This window comes from Leptodactylus fuscus, chromosome 1 (assembly GCF_031893055.1).
Source record: "Leptodactylus fuscus isolate aLepFus1 chromosome 1, aLepFus1.hap2, whole genome shotgun sequence".
Lineage (NCBI taxonomy): Eukaryota > Metazoa > Chordata > Amphibia > Anura > Leptodactylidae > Leptodactylus > Leptodactylus fuscus.
Genome location: NC_134265.1, coordinates 302,617,972 through 302,634,044, shown reverse-complemented (window position 1 = coordinate 302,634,044; position 16,073 = coordinate 302,617,972). Strand labels below are relative to the sequence as shown.

Genomic DNA, 16,073 nt, shown 5'->3' with positions numbered 1-16,073 from the left:
GTAGCACACATATAAGTGTCCGTTTTTCCATTTAATCCCTAAAATAAATGACACGTTTGCTATTTGTACGCTTCATTCCAACCTTCACATTGCAATGTCTGTATCTCATCCCTAGATACGGCTTTGTATTCCTCTATTGATTTTGTTAGTAAATTTTACTGTGAACTCTTGCATAGCTTGTCAGTGTCATATAACAATTAAATAGCGATAGATAACACGCAGGATAATTTAAGCTTCACAATCCCTCAAATGGTTTAACTAGCCGTGGATGATAAGGATTGCTGTCACTTATTAACACTGCTGCCAAGACCCTATAACTCAGCTGACAGATCAGGGAATATGTGAAAAAAAACTCTAAGTCCAATAACCAGGCAGATTTACTGACTAGGTGTCCAGTGATCCTGCAATATTTATTCCAGCACATATCCTCTATGAGTCTAACTTTCATCGAGTCATGATCCATGCATGATCTACAGGGTAACTTTACATTTACTGCATTCAATCTAATATTCAGGGGTTTAGACTTCAAAACTATTCTGTCTACATAGGCCTTCATCATAGGCCCAGGGAAGCACCTTATCAATCTGGTTTGGCCATCAACAGACTTGATGAATTGGACACTGACTGAGTTTTAGGCAGATGTGGAAAAAATGTTGCAATCTAAGAATGCTTTTTAGTATAGTTTTGTCAATTAATAAAATTGTATTCAATCTAATCAATATTTAGTGTGACTGCCCTATGGAGAACTGATGATAAGGCCACAGAGCGCTGATTTGATCATAGAGTCCGTCTGGGATTACATGAAGAGAGAGAAGGATTTGAGAAAGCCTACATGCAGAGTGTGTGTTTCATTCTCCAAGATGTTTGGAACAACCTCCCGGCCAAGCTCCTTCAAAACCTTTGTACAAGTGTTCCTAGAAGAACTGATGCTGCAAAGAGCAGTCACTGCAAATATTGATGTGATTTAGATACCTATTTTGTTAACTCACTTTGCATTTTTTTTTTGACAAAAATAACCTATTAACACTTTTATTTTTGAAAGCATTCTAAGACTATTCAGATCAAGTTTTTACATCTGTTTAAGGATGGAAAAACGGAAAGCCACCCATTTACATATATATCAATATTGAAAAAAAAATCTGTTGCTGTCGATTTTTTTGAAGGACACAAATACATAATATAGGTCTATAAAAAAAAAGGACAACATTGTATCCGTTGTTTTTTTTTTTGTTTTGTTTTTTTAACATTGATATCTAGGTAAACGTATGGACATCCACTTGCAACTCTTTGCATCCTTTTCTTTTTTTTTTGCACCCGTTAAATGGATGCCAAAAAATTATTTGAATAGTCTTACTTTGCAGCAGGTTGCATGGGCCAATTGGACTAGCAGAGAATCCTCATATTTTCCTGAGATAAAAGAAGTAGCCAAAAATGGAGCTTCCCTTTAAGATGTTCTTGGCCCATCAGACAGGGTTACTTTTATCAGATTACATAAAATCTCGAATTCTGTTGAAATCGCCTCCTGATCATTTATCACTGCCATTTCAAGCAAAATACACGCTGCTTTTATTATTTCAGATAAAAGGAAATAATTAAATATTGTTTCTGAACAAAGGAAATATATGAATGCAGAAGTTAATGCAATATTTCAATTGTGTCATATTCACTGCTAAAGAGGATGCTGGAAGATGACTCTAGCAGGTACTGTCTTTTCACTTTTCGAGAGGCATTGACTAGCAAATAATCTAGTGTAATAAATCCAGCACATTTACCAGTGTCTGTTATCATAAGGTGTCAACATTCGGTTATTAGTTGCGGTGTTTAATGCATTGATCTGCTTGGGACTGTTTAATTTGGGTTTACAAAGACTTAATAACTTTGAAAAAAACACAACAAAAAAAAACCGATCTGCCTTGTATGACCCAATTTTTTGTAGAAAGTCTCCTATAAGCTTGTCCCAGGGTATCACTCTGCTTAGACTCCCCCAGTACTCAGTTGCAATCTCTTAAAGCACAATACAGCAAATGTTTAATTCCCCTATAGCAACACAGCTTTTACTGTAAAGCATGGGTATGTTGGGTCTTTCCCGATTATGCTCTGGCTGTTACATAAACCTGGATGAGCGAATCCCATTAAACAACTTAGTAGGGTACTTGAAATGGGTTCCCTAAAATGGACAGCCTCTTCTATTACTGTCAGGGGCTTAGCTAGGGTAGAGTTTCTAACAGTTTGTGGAACTAGAGGAGCAAAAAGTCTCCCTGCGACATAAGTAGGCACCAGTTTTGTAATAACACATGAAAGGTAGGAGCCCTGTCACAGATTTTGCATTAGGGCGCAGACTCTTTACGTTAGCATTTACCTGCAGCCATATTTTACTCATGTAGAAATAGAGCAATTGTTAAAATTCTACCAAAATAAAATCTAGTTTGATTCCCACAATGCAGGGATCAGTAACCTTTGGCACAAGCTATTGTAAAACTACAACTTCCAAGATGTTCCATTGACTTCTGTGGGAATTACTTGAACAGCTAAGACAGTGTACTTGCTGGGAGTTGTGGTTTTACTGCGAATGCTGAAGGTCGTTGATTCCAGCCATAATGGAGAAAACACAATTGCACTGAAACAATCTGATCCAAGTCGGACATGATGGTATTAGATTGGATGCAGTTTCTATGACCATTGATGACTGCAATAGCCCAACTTTATTAGCAAAATTCAGCCTGAGACACTCAATCTAGGTCCTGAATGAAATGTCTCTTCTAGGAGAAGTCTTGACGTCTTGCTGCAAAGCATCATGGTTCCATAAGTTTATGTATATACGTAGATGGCGATTTCATCCAATTACAAACACTTTATGTGTACAATTGCTCTTTAAGTGATATTTTAATTTGCAAATAATCTGCAATAAACTCTTTCATGTAGTAAAAGCAGAGATTGACATATTGACTGATTCAGTTTTGAAACAGATCTATAAATATGGAGATCTTTGAAAAGCAGGAAAATGCCGCTTATGACGCCCAACAAAAGGTTGATGGAAAAAAGAGACATTAAACTTTTCAGGAGAGGGGGGTGAAAGCCATTTAAAATATGGATGCACACTTAAGAGAATAAAAGTGGAGTTTCGATGACTGACAACTATTGTAATACATCCATTAGAAGAGTAGAAATCTTTTTGAAACCTTCACGGTTGCTATGGGAACCAGATGTAGGTGTTTATGCAATCTTTATTTAATCCCTTCTGTGATAAGATTCTCCTTTACCACTGGCAAGATATCATGCTCTTTCCTTGGCTTTGAAAAGTCGCGGCGATATATTACTGGAAATGCCATTATCACTGTAAGAAAGCTTTAATCTCTTTATAGGTGCCCATTACAGGCCTAAGTGATGTCAAGCCCATTGTTTGCAATCTTTAACAGGGGCATTTTGGGGCAAATGTTAAAGTAACATATATGCCATTAACTTATATGCAGAAGCACAGTTGAGAAGTTTTGTTTGCTTTCTTAAGGCTACAGCAAAATAAGTGACATAACCCGTATCTGAAGATGTTTTATATTTAACATCTACTTATAATCAATGTCTTATATGCAGAAACATTTACCCCATATCCACTGAGTAGGTGATAAAAGGTATTGGGAATCCAACTTCCAAGGTCCCCATTAATCCCTATAGAACCCAGTCTGCTCCATAAAGATTCCCTCTCAATATTGGAAATGGATGACAAAGATTGTATAATGCTGCTCCATACAACTCTATGAATGTTACAGGTAGAGATAGCTAGGGTGAGAGTGTGTTATTGACTAAACATATATTGTAGATGGCCACTTAACATAATATAAAGAATTCACAGGACAACTGGGAAATCTACAATCTGATTTTCAGCAAGCTCTCAATTCTTCAATGTATGGCCTTTTCCAAGATCTTAATATTGATGACTTCTCCTTAGGGTCAGTCATCAATAGCAGATGGGAAGAGGTCTGACTCACACCAACCATAGAGATCAGCTGTCTGAAGACGTTGTGACATTTGGTTTAGAACTAAACCTACTTGTTGCTGGAGCAAAACTTCAACATCCTACTCTGTCATAAGATGACATTCTGGTATAAGGACCTCTCTAAACCATGAAGGGCTTGGCTGAGTGGTGGGGTTGCTAAGACCCACTCCCACCCGTAATAAAAGTGTAGTTTTGTAGAGAATCTTTGAATTGTCCAGAAACTCCTATTACATAGAAACAAAAATCTTCATGTTTATCTAGGAAAAGAGGAGGAGGTGTCTTCTGACACCTACATATTCCAAATAATCCAAAGCAATCAGCAATGATGCATTCACTGTTTATTAATTATTCGTAAATAGAAAGAAATGGAATTGGCACAAGAGTGTGTAAATGTAGCGTCAATGGTATTTATTTGTCTGTATTAACCATAAATAAATTGTCAATGAATCATTGACAAGTGGTGTAGCTCTCTTATGAAACATATTGGTGCTTAGAGATGAGCGATTAGTATTTGATCGAGTACCACTCGCTATTCGAATGGAAAAGTTTGATGCAGAACCAGCATTGATTGGCCGAATGCTATACAGTCGGCCAATCAACGCTGGTTCTTCTCCTACCTTTAGAAGTCTTCTCCGTGCAGCTTCCCCGCGGCGTCTTCTGGCTCTGAATTCACTCTGCCAGGCATCGGGCCTGGGCAGAGCTGACTGCGCATGCCCGCGCTACAAGAAAATGGTCGCTTTGACTGTAAGTGGCCATTTTCTTGTAGTGCGGACATGCGCAGTCGGCTCTGCCCAGGCCCAATGCCTGGCAGAGTGAATTCAGAGCCGGAAGATGCCACGGGGACACTGCGCGGAGAAGACTTCTCGGAGGATCCAGCCCGACCCTCACTCGTGGACTTGGTAAGTATAATTTGATTGAATGTTGCCTACCCCTGAAAGGAGCATATTCCCCCCACAGACTATAATAGGATTCGATATTTGATTTGAGTAGTCGAATATTGAGCGGCTACTCGAAACGAATATCGAATATTGAACATTTTACTGTTTGCTCATCTCTATTGGTGATGGATACCCTCTTGCAAGTACCCCAAAAATCCTAAAGAGTGCGTGGCATATCCTGTATGACACCTACAATATACCTGGCTCATGCAAACTTCATACAATGGACATGTGTCTCTCTAAAGTGTCTTAAGTGTTTGTTGTTTTTATGACATTTTATTTTTGTCTCTTGTATTTGTTGTAAGCACTGAACCCTTTTTGACCTTTATGTATGGAAGTTTATACTTCAGTGTTAGTCCCTGTATGCGCTTTGGATCCAATGCCTTTTACAATTGTGGTTAAGTGTCTGACTACTGGAGACCAGTGAGTGTGTTAGGTAGGGTACCGTACACCAGGAAGGGGGGAGGTTCTGTATTTGGGTGTGATTTATGCTCAACTAGTACAAAGTGAGTGAAAGATTGAGTGGTTGAAAATATATCGGCAAACACATCATGTGCTGCGACAGTGTGTACGTGTTACCATCTATCTGATATTGATGCCTATCCTAAGACTAGGCCATCAATTTTGTGATCCTGGAAAACCAATTTTGTAATGTCTTAATGGAATTGCTATAAAACTATCTTTGAGAAACACATCCAGCTCAGATGCAGGAATTCATTCTTTGTTTTAATTTTATAATCCATCTTTATAGCTTCTTTTGGTATATGTTTAGGTAATAAAAGTTTATGGGCATGTTATTGAAAACAGTGGAAAAAATGTCTGTCCTATCTGAAAAATAATGTCATCCACTGTGGCGTGAGCCCGTATACCAGTCAGTCCGCCATGCAGCTAGGCCCTATGATTAATACCTTTACAGTGCCTTATATTCGTCATTAATAGAGATGAAACGAACATTAAAAAATCTCTAAAATGCAAACAAGTACACACAATTTTCTATAAATCAAAGTAAAAACATGTTCTAAATGCGAGCGCATTGAAGTGGAACGAACTTTACCAGCTCCTTTGAAGTCTTTCTATTTAAATAGATTTCTTAACATTCAGATCTCAGAAAGCACTCACTCCTCTCCTCACTCAAATACAAGACGGATTCGCTAAGAACGGGACGCGGTGTGCCAAACTGATAACGATCTTTGTTACAGTTCTATCCGCCTCCAGCATACAGATTTAACTCTGCCATAATCATTATGCGAGAAGTCAAATCCCCTTCTCAATTTTCATTGCTGAAAGACTATTTGGCAGCCTGTGTTGTAAGAAATTAATGGAAAAAATTAGAGATCCCTATCTATAGTCTACTAAGCCCAACAGATGAATGAAGAAACACACACAGCATCGAGGTTTTTTTTTTTTTTTTCTATCAAAGCAGCAAAGGTAATTAAGTTGCAGAAATTTTTCATCTGATCTGGCTCCCTTTAGAGCAATTGCAGAAAGCATCTTTTTTGATTTTGCTGGCTTAGAAACAACACAGACAAGGTATGCTGTTTCTAAGGAGCATTATGACGAACATACAGTATTGTTCCATTTATTAGGATGATAGAGGACCGCATCAATAGGAATTTAGGAGGCCGCACATTCCGTCTTTCTAATTGTTCAGGTATACAAATAACAAAAATCACATGCATAGATCTGAATAGCAGTATATAGGCTGCAGTGCTCAGTATGCCAAGGAGCTGTAGCTTTCCTAACATATTGGGGGATTCTACAAGGCAAGATATTCTTTCCATGAATTGTCGTAGTGGACAATACTTACTTAAATGCGATGAAATTTCATTTCTCACCATTTAAAACATATGCCTAGATATTTCTATATTCTTGATATATTTCAATATTTGGGATCTCTGCGACCTATTGTTCATGCATGAAGTCTGAATACATAACAGGAGCATTTAGTAAGTTTAGCTATATGAATAAAGTAATCGCCAAATTATGGGACACTAAAGTCGTTCCCCATTCGGCTTAGTAAAACCCCTTTTAAAGCAAATTAGGCCAAGTTCACCTCCCATGTTATGCCTACCTTGGAGGTATATATTGGGAGATACCCCCGACATGTTCCTCTAACTGAATTGCAATGTGTATCACTGTATAGGTGTACAGTGATATAGCTTCAAATGGAGAAGAAATATATATATAGCATACATATAGAAGTAACATAGGTTGTAAAGCTGACAAAAGACATATCATACATTATGGTTGGTCCAGAGGAAGGCAAAAATCCTCGATCAATAACCCATTTCCAAAAATCTGGTAACTATTACTTGTACCATCGTTAAAGCCTAAAAAAATATCCAGGCTTTCTGGAACTCCTACCACAGTAACAAAGATGGGGAAGAGTAAGGGACCATTCAGGGATTTCAAAACTAAGTACAACTTTTTTTTTCTATTTTAACCCACATTAAAATAAAACGTTTTATCGGGATGAAAAACTTCTTCAATTTCTGTTTAATGAAACTGTACGAACTTTTCTAAGATGATTTATGTCTCACTTTTTAGTATCTCTGCTTTATGCTATTCAGTGGAATATTCTTGTTTGTATCCAGAGGATGAAATATATACAGTATACAGCCAGTCCTGTTTTGTCCTAATTTTTGATTTTGATATGTTTAGTACAAAGCAGTTTCCTACACTGGATATTCTGTAGCAAACCGACATTTGTGAATAGACTAGGCTAATATGTGGTTTCAGACATTGACCTAGATTTACTAATAGTTAGACAGTGTAAAATTAGGCCTGGTTCACATCTGCATTCGGTATTCCGCTTGGGGAGTCTGCTTGGTGACCCCTAAACGGAAACATATATGCATTAAAAAGCGGTTATCTAAGAAACCACATGGACCCCATAGACTATAATGGATCCGTGTGTTTTCCATGTGGTGTCCACACGAATCATGCAGAGAGAAAAGTGCTGATTGCAGTATTCCACACAGAAAACACACGGACTCCTTTATAGTCTATGGGGTCCGTGTGGTTTCTTAGCTAACCAATTTTTCATGAATATAGGTTTCTGTCCAAGGGGTCTGCAAGTGGACTCCTCAAACAGAATACCAAACGTAGATTTGAACGAGGATAGAAATAGGCAGTCTAAAAATATGCCTGTTTTTGGCTTCATCATCAGAATATTCCATATGGTTTCTACTCTGCTCCTTTTTACCTCCTTACATCCGATATACTGATGAAGGTCCATGGGACCAAAATGATTTTGGGTGGATGCTTATGATTGTGGACACAATAAATTGATCACATTTGGAAGTCAACTTTTGAGTGCCAGAAATGTCTTACTTTTGGACAATAAATCTGGTAAATCTTTAGACTGTCGAGTCTATGTTCATACCACCTATTAGTTTTCCTATTTTAAGCCAAAATGTTGACAATTTTTTAGTGGTTTTTGGCATTTTAAGCCACACCCAGTTTTCTGGGAAGCCACACCCACATGCCTAACAAGTTGGAAAAATTCTAGTTAAAACTAGATGCTCCACATCTAGATGATCCACATTTACACCAGAATCTAGTAACAACCACAATAGTAAATCTGAGCTATAGTACGGTATATAAAAGGTAGAAGAAGTTTTTATAGTCCGTGAATAAGTTTTTTCAGGACTGGACAGCCCTTTGAATGGCATAAGGCCAGCACTCAATGGCTATGGAGTCTTTATTCATTCAGCACCTGCAGTCCCTTAGCCCAGAATATTATTAGATTTTTTTGAACTCTATTAAGGAAATATAAGCCTAAAAAGTACACAGAAGCTAAAATATAAGCCGTACCATGTGATTGCTTCATTTTTATGCAGATGGGTCTAACACAAAGCAGTATAGATCTTTGCCTTGGGTGCCAAAAACAGCTTGTCTCACCAACACAAGAAATAATCCAAATCTGTTATTCAATGTAATAACTGTAATATACACAAAGTTTGTTACAAAGATTGAAAGGCAATGATGCTGGGAAAAGTAGCGCAGGCATACAATTGCCGCTATTCAAACGACTTGTACAGCATATAAATAAACAAGTGTAAAAGATTATTGCAATTGAGCTACCTCATTGAGTCCCGTGTAATTACAAGGTATAGAGCTTCCATTCTTGTAATGGAGATTTGGCGATAACCCCTATTGGTGAGCCATTGTATTTCTGTTGCTCTAAACCTATTATTAAAGGTCTTATTCTGCCTTATTAGAATAAGAAATATGTAAAGAATATAAAGCTGCCAGGAAAATTCTGATTGATTCATTAGGCTAATGGTGACCTTTTTACCACCATTTACAGTTTATATAGCAATGGTTTTTTTATATAAATGAAATTTTTTATTACATAGCTTGTATTGCTCTCTATACAGCCTGCATTATAGCACAGAGCTGCATTCATTATACTGCTGGATGCTGGTCAGCAGTCTGTAGATATGAGTACATCATAGATCTGACCACGTCATTGTACTCTGGAAGATTTAAGCCGGGCCGTACAGATAAGGGAGATGTTAGGGGAACATTCATTTGGCCAACAACTGTTCTCAATTCATACACAAACTCTTGGCTAAGGGAAGGGGCAATAAAGGTCTATTCATACGGGCTGAGTATTTAATGAGGACCTATCAACAATACAACTTGTCAATCTGCATTCGTTTAGCTCCATTTACATGTCATTGGAATCAGGATGGACATGTCTGAAGGATCTTTGGGCACATAAAGTTTTGTTACTGTTGGCTATATATAGGGTGTTGTGCTGCCAATAATTGAGGATATTTTATTTGAAGGATTGGGAGTTATTGAGCTCCTAATAACTGGCCTGATGATTGACCTATGTAACAGGTCCTTAACCCGCTGCCAAATGGTGGCAGTCAAGAACAAAGGCCTCTCGTCTCCATCCAACATCTTCATTTGATATCAGTATGCTATCTAGAGACGCTATGCCGCATCTGTCATACAACAGATCCTAAGGTTATCCAGCAGATCCCATTGTTTTATGAAAGTATCCTCACAAAACAACAAGATCCATTGATTTGCTGGCAAGAATAGTCCCTAACAGTAGTGTGAACAGAATTTAAGCAATTTGTTAAGAGCTTAAAAACAAGTCACATCTAAAGGTAAGCTGTAACTTGGAGAGTGATGCTACAATTTAAGGATTAGAAAAAAACCCAAAACATTTTAATACTTCAATTTGACTGTTTAATGTCATAAGATAATCCTTTAATAGTCCCACCTTGGGGAAATTTCAGCGTGTTACAGCAGCATAGTAATACAGATACAGGATAATACAGAGTAATATGTTACAGACGTAGACACAGATAAGCTGAGAAGAGAAGATATACTAGGAGTCCATGGCAGCTAAGGAAAAACAGAAGAGAAAGAGGAAGACCTCATGGTCATCCTCATAATCATTAGTTCTCTGTGCGGAGAGCTCTTCGTTTGGTCTGATGTAGATTATACAGCCTGGTCGCGGTTGGAAGGAAGGACCTGCGATAGCGCTCCTTCTCACACTTGGGGTGAAGCAGACGGTCGCTTACAGTGCTGCCAAGTCCCATCAGGGTCCCATACATGGGGTGGGATTTGTTCCCCCGCATGGAGGTCACCACAGACAGTATCCTTCTGTCACCCACCACCTGTACTGGGTCCAAGGGGCTCCCCAGGACAGAGCTGGCCCTCCTGATCAGCCTGTCAAGTCTATTTCTGTCCCTGGTTGATATACTGCTTCCCCAGCAGGCCACACCGAAAAAGATGGCTGAGGCAACCACAGAGTTGAAGAAGGCCCTAAGAAGTGTCCCCCGGACTCCGAAGGCCCTCAGCCTCCTGAGCAGGTAGAGTCTGCTGTGACCCTTTCTGTGCAGCGCCCCCAGGTGATCAGCCCAGTCTAGTTTATTATTGAGGAGCACGCCCAGGTACTTATAGGTCCTGACTATCTCAATACATGTTCCTTGGATCTCCACCGGGGTCGGAGCACCTCTCCGTTTACTAAAGTCCACCACCATCTCCTTGGTCTTCCCAGCATTAATCCTGAGCTGGTTCTGCTGGCACCATTCAACAAAATCCCGGTTTAAGTCTCTGTATTCCCTATCATCGCCATCAGTGATAAGGCCTATTATAGCAGAGTCATCGGAGTACTTCTGTAAGTAACAGCTGGATGAGTTGTGCCTGAAGTCAGCAGTGTACAGTGTGAAGAGGAATGGAGCAAGAACTGTACCTTGAGGTGCCCCCGTACTACAGATCACAGTGTCAGACACACAGTCCTGGGCTCTCACATACTGAGGGCGGTTTGTCAGGTAGTCTAGGATCCAGTTGGACAGGTGATGGTCCACACCACCAAGGTTCAGCTTCTCCCTCAGTAGTTCTGGCTGAATGGTGTTGAACGCACTGGAGAAATCAAAGAACATTATTCTCACAGTGTTCCCGGGTTTCTCCAGGTGAGAGAGAGCTCTATGAAGAAGGTGGATGATGGCGTCATCTACCCCAATGCCTGGCTGATAGGCAAACTGGAGGGGGTCCAGAGCGGAGCTCACTAGGGGGCGTAGGTGTGTCAGGACCAGTCTCTCTAGGACCTTCATCAGGTGGGATGTCAGTGCTACAGGTCGGTAGTCATTGTAGCCCATCGGGTTGGGTTTCTTTGGGACTGGTACCACGCAAGATGTTTTCCACAGTTGAGGTACCACCCCCAGCTTCAGGCTCATATTGTACATGTGCGTTATAATACCACACAGCTGGTCACTGCACATTTTAAGAACTCTTGCGCTTATACCATCTGGTCCCCCCGCTTTGTTCGCTCTAATGTTCTTCATTTCCTTACACACCTGAGACTCCTGCAGAATCAGATAGTCAGATTGCAGTTGACCGCAGGTCAACTACACTATTAGTATGACCCCTGTAAATGTCTGTTTGTTCTACGGACATCACATGGCAGCATTAATTTCACTGTCAGTGAATGGGGGCTTTTCACATGTCCCTTATTTTGACTATCCATTGTAATGGACCATGAAAATATAGATCAGGTCCTATATTTGGCCATTTTCAAGGATCCCTCCATATTCTGAAATGTATGAGGGATCTGTGAAAACCCTTTGGTGCAAGATGGCTGTGAAAAATGGATGTTTTTCATGGTCGTTTGGCACCTTGGTCGTCTGCATCTAGCCTTATTGTATGTTTATCAATGACATATTGGTTGCGACTAGAAAATACTGTACATTCTATAAATCTGAATGTACTTAATTCTTCAGATGTGCATAGGCATTGATTTCTGTGACAATTGCTGTGTGTGAATATACCTGTACAGAACAGCTGTAAGATGTCCCATCAGAGACACTAACTATAAACAGGTCTGTAAAATAAAGCTCCTAGGTCCCAATGAAAAATCTGTACCAGGCCCTCAACTATACTGTACTGCTTACAGTACTGATCTCCACATATAGGATGTCTCAAGACTCCTGGGATAGGGTGCACCCCCCATTTTACACCCATTGCCATAAATACTGTATTTGTCTATTTGTCTTAGAAATCTATTTTGTTTGAAATTGTCTATAGAAATTTCTTCAACTACAAAAGTTCTTCAAAACATATCATTGGAGTTGCTCTCAATGAATATGATGGATTATCATAGGCTCCATTCAGGGGATGAAAAGATGCAGTAATTTAAGCTAAAAATTTGCCATGTATAATATGAGACAACACTCTAAGCCTACATATATGACTCGATGCAAGACTGATAAATTTATTGCAGGTGGGGACTATTGATACATATAACCTAGTTTAGACATGACACTTCAGAATAGCATTAAAAAACTTATATTGAAGTAACATTCTCACTATCACACTATATCAAAGTCAGAAGTAAGAACTGAACATACACGTAGCTGAAAAATAGAAGCAAGTGTATATTATGCAGCAATGCTGTGATCAGAATGACATAGCACTACTTCCTGCAGCAAGAACCAGAATTTGTACAAAGTTTAGCAATATTTATCACCTCTACCATATGTCAATACTAACCTAAGTAGTGAAAATTGCACACAGACAGCCAAATGTCACCAAATCAGTCATATCATTACTATAACACAAGACTTTGTGAATCTTCCTGGACAAGCAAGCACCGAAGAGTTAATGAAATGTAGAGGATAAATAATAAATCTACAGAGCTATAAAGTGACTATGTATATAAAATTCTTCTGTGTTACCTAACTTTCCTGTTTTAGACATAAATAAAGAATCCTCTGATGATGGCTTCCCTTTAAGATTGAGAATAAATTGGCCCCCATTGTATCGCAGTGCCGTTTTTTTTGATAAAGGACATACTGCAGTCTTCGCTCGGGGAGACTTTGATAAAAACTTTCTTGTTAGGATCACAATTCTGACTAGTCAGAGACCACAAGGGCTATGTAACAAAGCCTCGCAGCAGGGGCATATATGGAACAAAGCCCTGTCTTCCCCTCGCCTTGTACATGCTAGAATATTTCCTTTGATCACAATGCCGTACCTGTCTCTGTCCAGTTTCTCAGCCAAAACACAGGTCAAAAAAACGGTATGTTTTAATGTAATATTCATACCTCGGACCTTCAGATAAGAATATTCGAGCTTATGCGTTATGTAAAAACCTCCCATAAAAGTAACATTCACTTCTGCCTGACAACTACACTATGGTGAGAAATACAAGGATGATCAGACAGGCAGTGCAGATATACCTGGACATCATGGAGATACAAGTTCCTTGTCCTTACCTGTGCCTAAAATCTTTATTTCTTTGTGAACGCAAAAAAGAGAAGAGAGAAACAGTAAATGGAGTGCAGTATATAGAGCCACACAATGATAATGGATAGATATGAGTGGGGATGACGGGGAACCCAATTGGCATGCCACAAGATTGGAAACTGCATCGAATGAGATTTTAGTATCCATTTTTGGAAAATCAACAAATACATCATAGGGAGGTTACTTTGATTGTTATTTCCGGAACATTTCTCAAGTTCGCGTTCTATTAGTATACTATTAGTGTTACATAAGCAGCCGTCTATTAAACTAAACCCTCCCCCATTGGTCAAAGTAAACTCCCGTGCTAAATATATGTTCTAAACCGTATTCTTTGTATGAGAAATCCTCTTACAATGAACAATCAAAGGTCATAATATGCTATTTCAATGTGGGGAAAAATACATTTATTTACCTCCTAGGCAGCAGAAATTAAAGAAAAAATACAGTGATCAATTAAAAGTAATATAAAGTTAATATGAACATGATATAAAGTCTTCAGCTATTCAATGTTTAATCAAAAATAATGAATCCCTTTAAATGTTCCACCTAATAGGCAGTATATAAGTGTTCCAAGAAAGAATCGGCATTGCCCATAGTAACCAGTCAGAGCTCAGTGTTAGTTTGTTAAACTGTCCAGGAAAGGTAAATAGCTAGAATCTCATTGGTCACTATGAGCAACATTTTCAGATTCTGTGCACAGACCTAAGCATGGGATATGAGAGATACACTACTCTGCCTCATTTATCATAGTGTCTAAAGTTTTTGTTGCTTTTTTTGGTGCAGATTTTGAGGTTTCCAAACCTAATCTTCATATTCCTTTATACACCTTCTTTATAAGGAGGTGCACAGCTCCACAGGTGCACCATACAGTTGCACCGAAAGCTATGCTAGCTTGTAGATTTCAGGGTTCAATTGCACAAGTGAAAGTGGCTAGGGTGCTGCAAAACTGGGAAATGTTTCAAATTTTTTAGCATATATGACGTAATAAAACTCCTCCTATGTCTGTCTCCAACACAACAGGCCTTGTTTGCATAGAGCTTTATTTTTCTAGAACATTGTAATGAAAGGCGAGCTCTGATTGGTCGATATGGGCAACAAAAACAGTTTTTCTTTTAGGGTGCTTCAAAATTTCTAAAATTTCAAAACTTCTTAAAGGAGTTAAAGCGGATCTGTCAGCCATAAGGGCAGCATAATATTACATATTACAACTACAGGATGGCACAGACTATTACCATACAGTATATAGTTTCATGATCTGAGCTGTGAGGCTGCTGTGTGCATATATATATATATATATATATATATATATATATATATATATATATATATATATATATGAATCTGTCAGTCACTCTCCGCTCTGTTTTCTGGCATAGATGTGTGATAATGTGGTGGTTCTTTGGTGTAAACCCCTTTTTTGTGCCAAAGATGTGCCCTATCTCCTGTTCTACACCTCACTACTTTCTGGTGTGAGTTATACAGGTAGGTCCTGAATGGTGGAGCCTAATGCCAGTTGTGGCCTTCCTTAAGAATGGCGCACAAAGAGTCGGTCTTAATGAATCTTCCCTATGTGCCCAGTGTATTCTTTCAGTGCATATTTTTTGGTAACTAATAACATGGACCTGTAGCTGTAATATGGCGCCCTTAGAAAGCACAACACATAAACCCAACATATCCACTTTACTAACAATAACCTGATATTTAATGTACTAAATATTATATGTCAGTGTATTTTATTAATACACATATTTATTAGGGTTTTGTTAAATGTGTTTTCCTATAAATGATACTATCATCTATCCACAGGGAAGATAATAAATGTATGATCAATAGGGGTCTGACTGCCAGCACCCCAACCAACTGTGAAATTGGGGGTCACCCAGTTCTGTGATAGAATGGAGAGTAAATGCACATGAATGCCCACTACTTCATTCACTAATGGCGTATAATACTCTGCTATCTCTGTCAGTCCCATAGAAGTGAATGAAGTGACAGTCACACATAAGCATTACCGCTGCACCATTCTTCACACTCCATTTCTACTTGTTTTCAGATTTATTTTCATCACTTAGGAAACATTTCTTCTAGTGAGGACAAATGAGCAAAGATAAACTTACCTAAGCTCTAATACACTGGTCACATTCCCCGATGGGAATATACGGCGGATGAAGTTGAAATCTCCCACATACAGACTTCCATCTATTCCACAGGCTAATGCCACAGGAGCTAGAAGCTTATTGCCATCAGCCTGGCCATTGCAACTCGGACATGAGATGCTACGTCGCCTGCCATTGCCCATAATACAGCTAATAACAGGTGGCTGCTCCGATATAAACTGGTTTTCTCCATTGCCTTTATAGAGGATACCTGTG

The 16,073-nt window shown here is 38.9% G+C and overlaps 1 protein-coding gene across 19 annotated transcripts in view; it reads right to left on the bottom strand.

Moving 5' to 3' along the window:
* The window catches only part of TENM3 (teneurin transmembrane protein 3), a 949,896-nt gene that overhangs the window by 53,520 nt on the left and 880,303 nt on the right, over positions 1 to 16,073 (bottom strand). For 11 of the 19 annotated variants that reach the window (XM_075258522.1, XM_075258572.1, XM_075258601.1 and 8 more), the window contains 2 exons: positions 15,818 to 16,068; positions 13,671 to 13,693 (listed from right to left, as the gene is read on the bottom strand). In XM_075258522.1, the coding sequence (XP_075114623.1) occupies positions 13,671 to 13,693; positions 15,818 to 16,068 (274 nt within the window). The remainder of the gene's footprint in view (positions 1 to 13,670; positions 13,694 to 15,817; positions 16,069 to 16,073) is intronic. The other 8 variants (XM_075258516.1, XM_075258539.1, XM_075258548.1 and 5 more) reach the window with 2 other exon arrangements.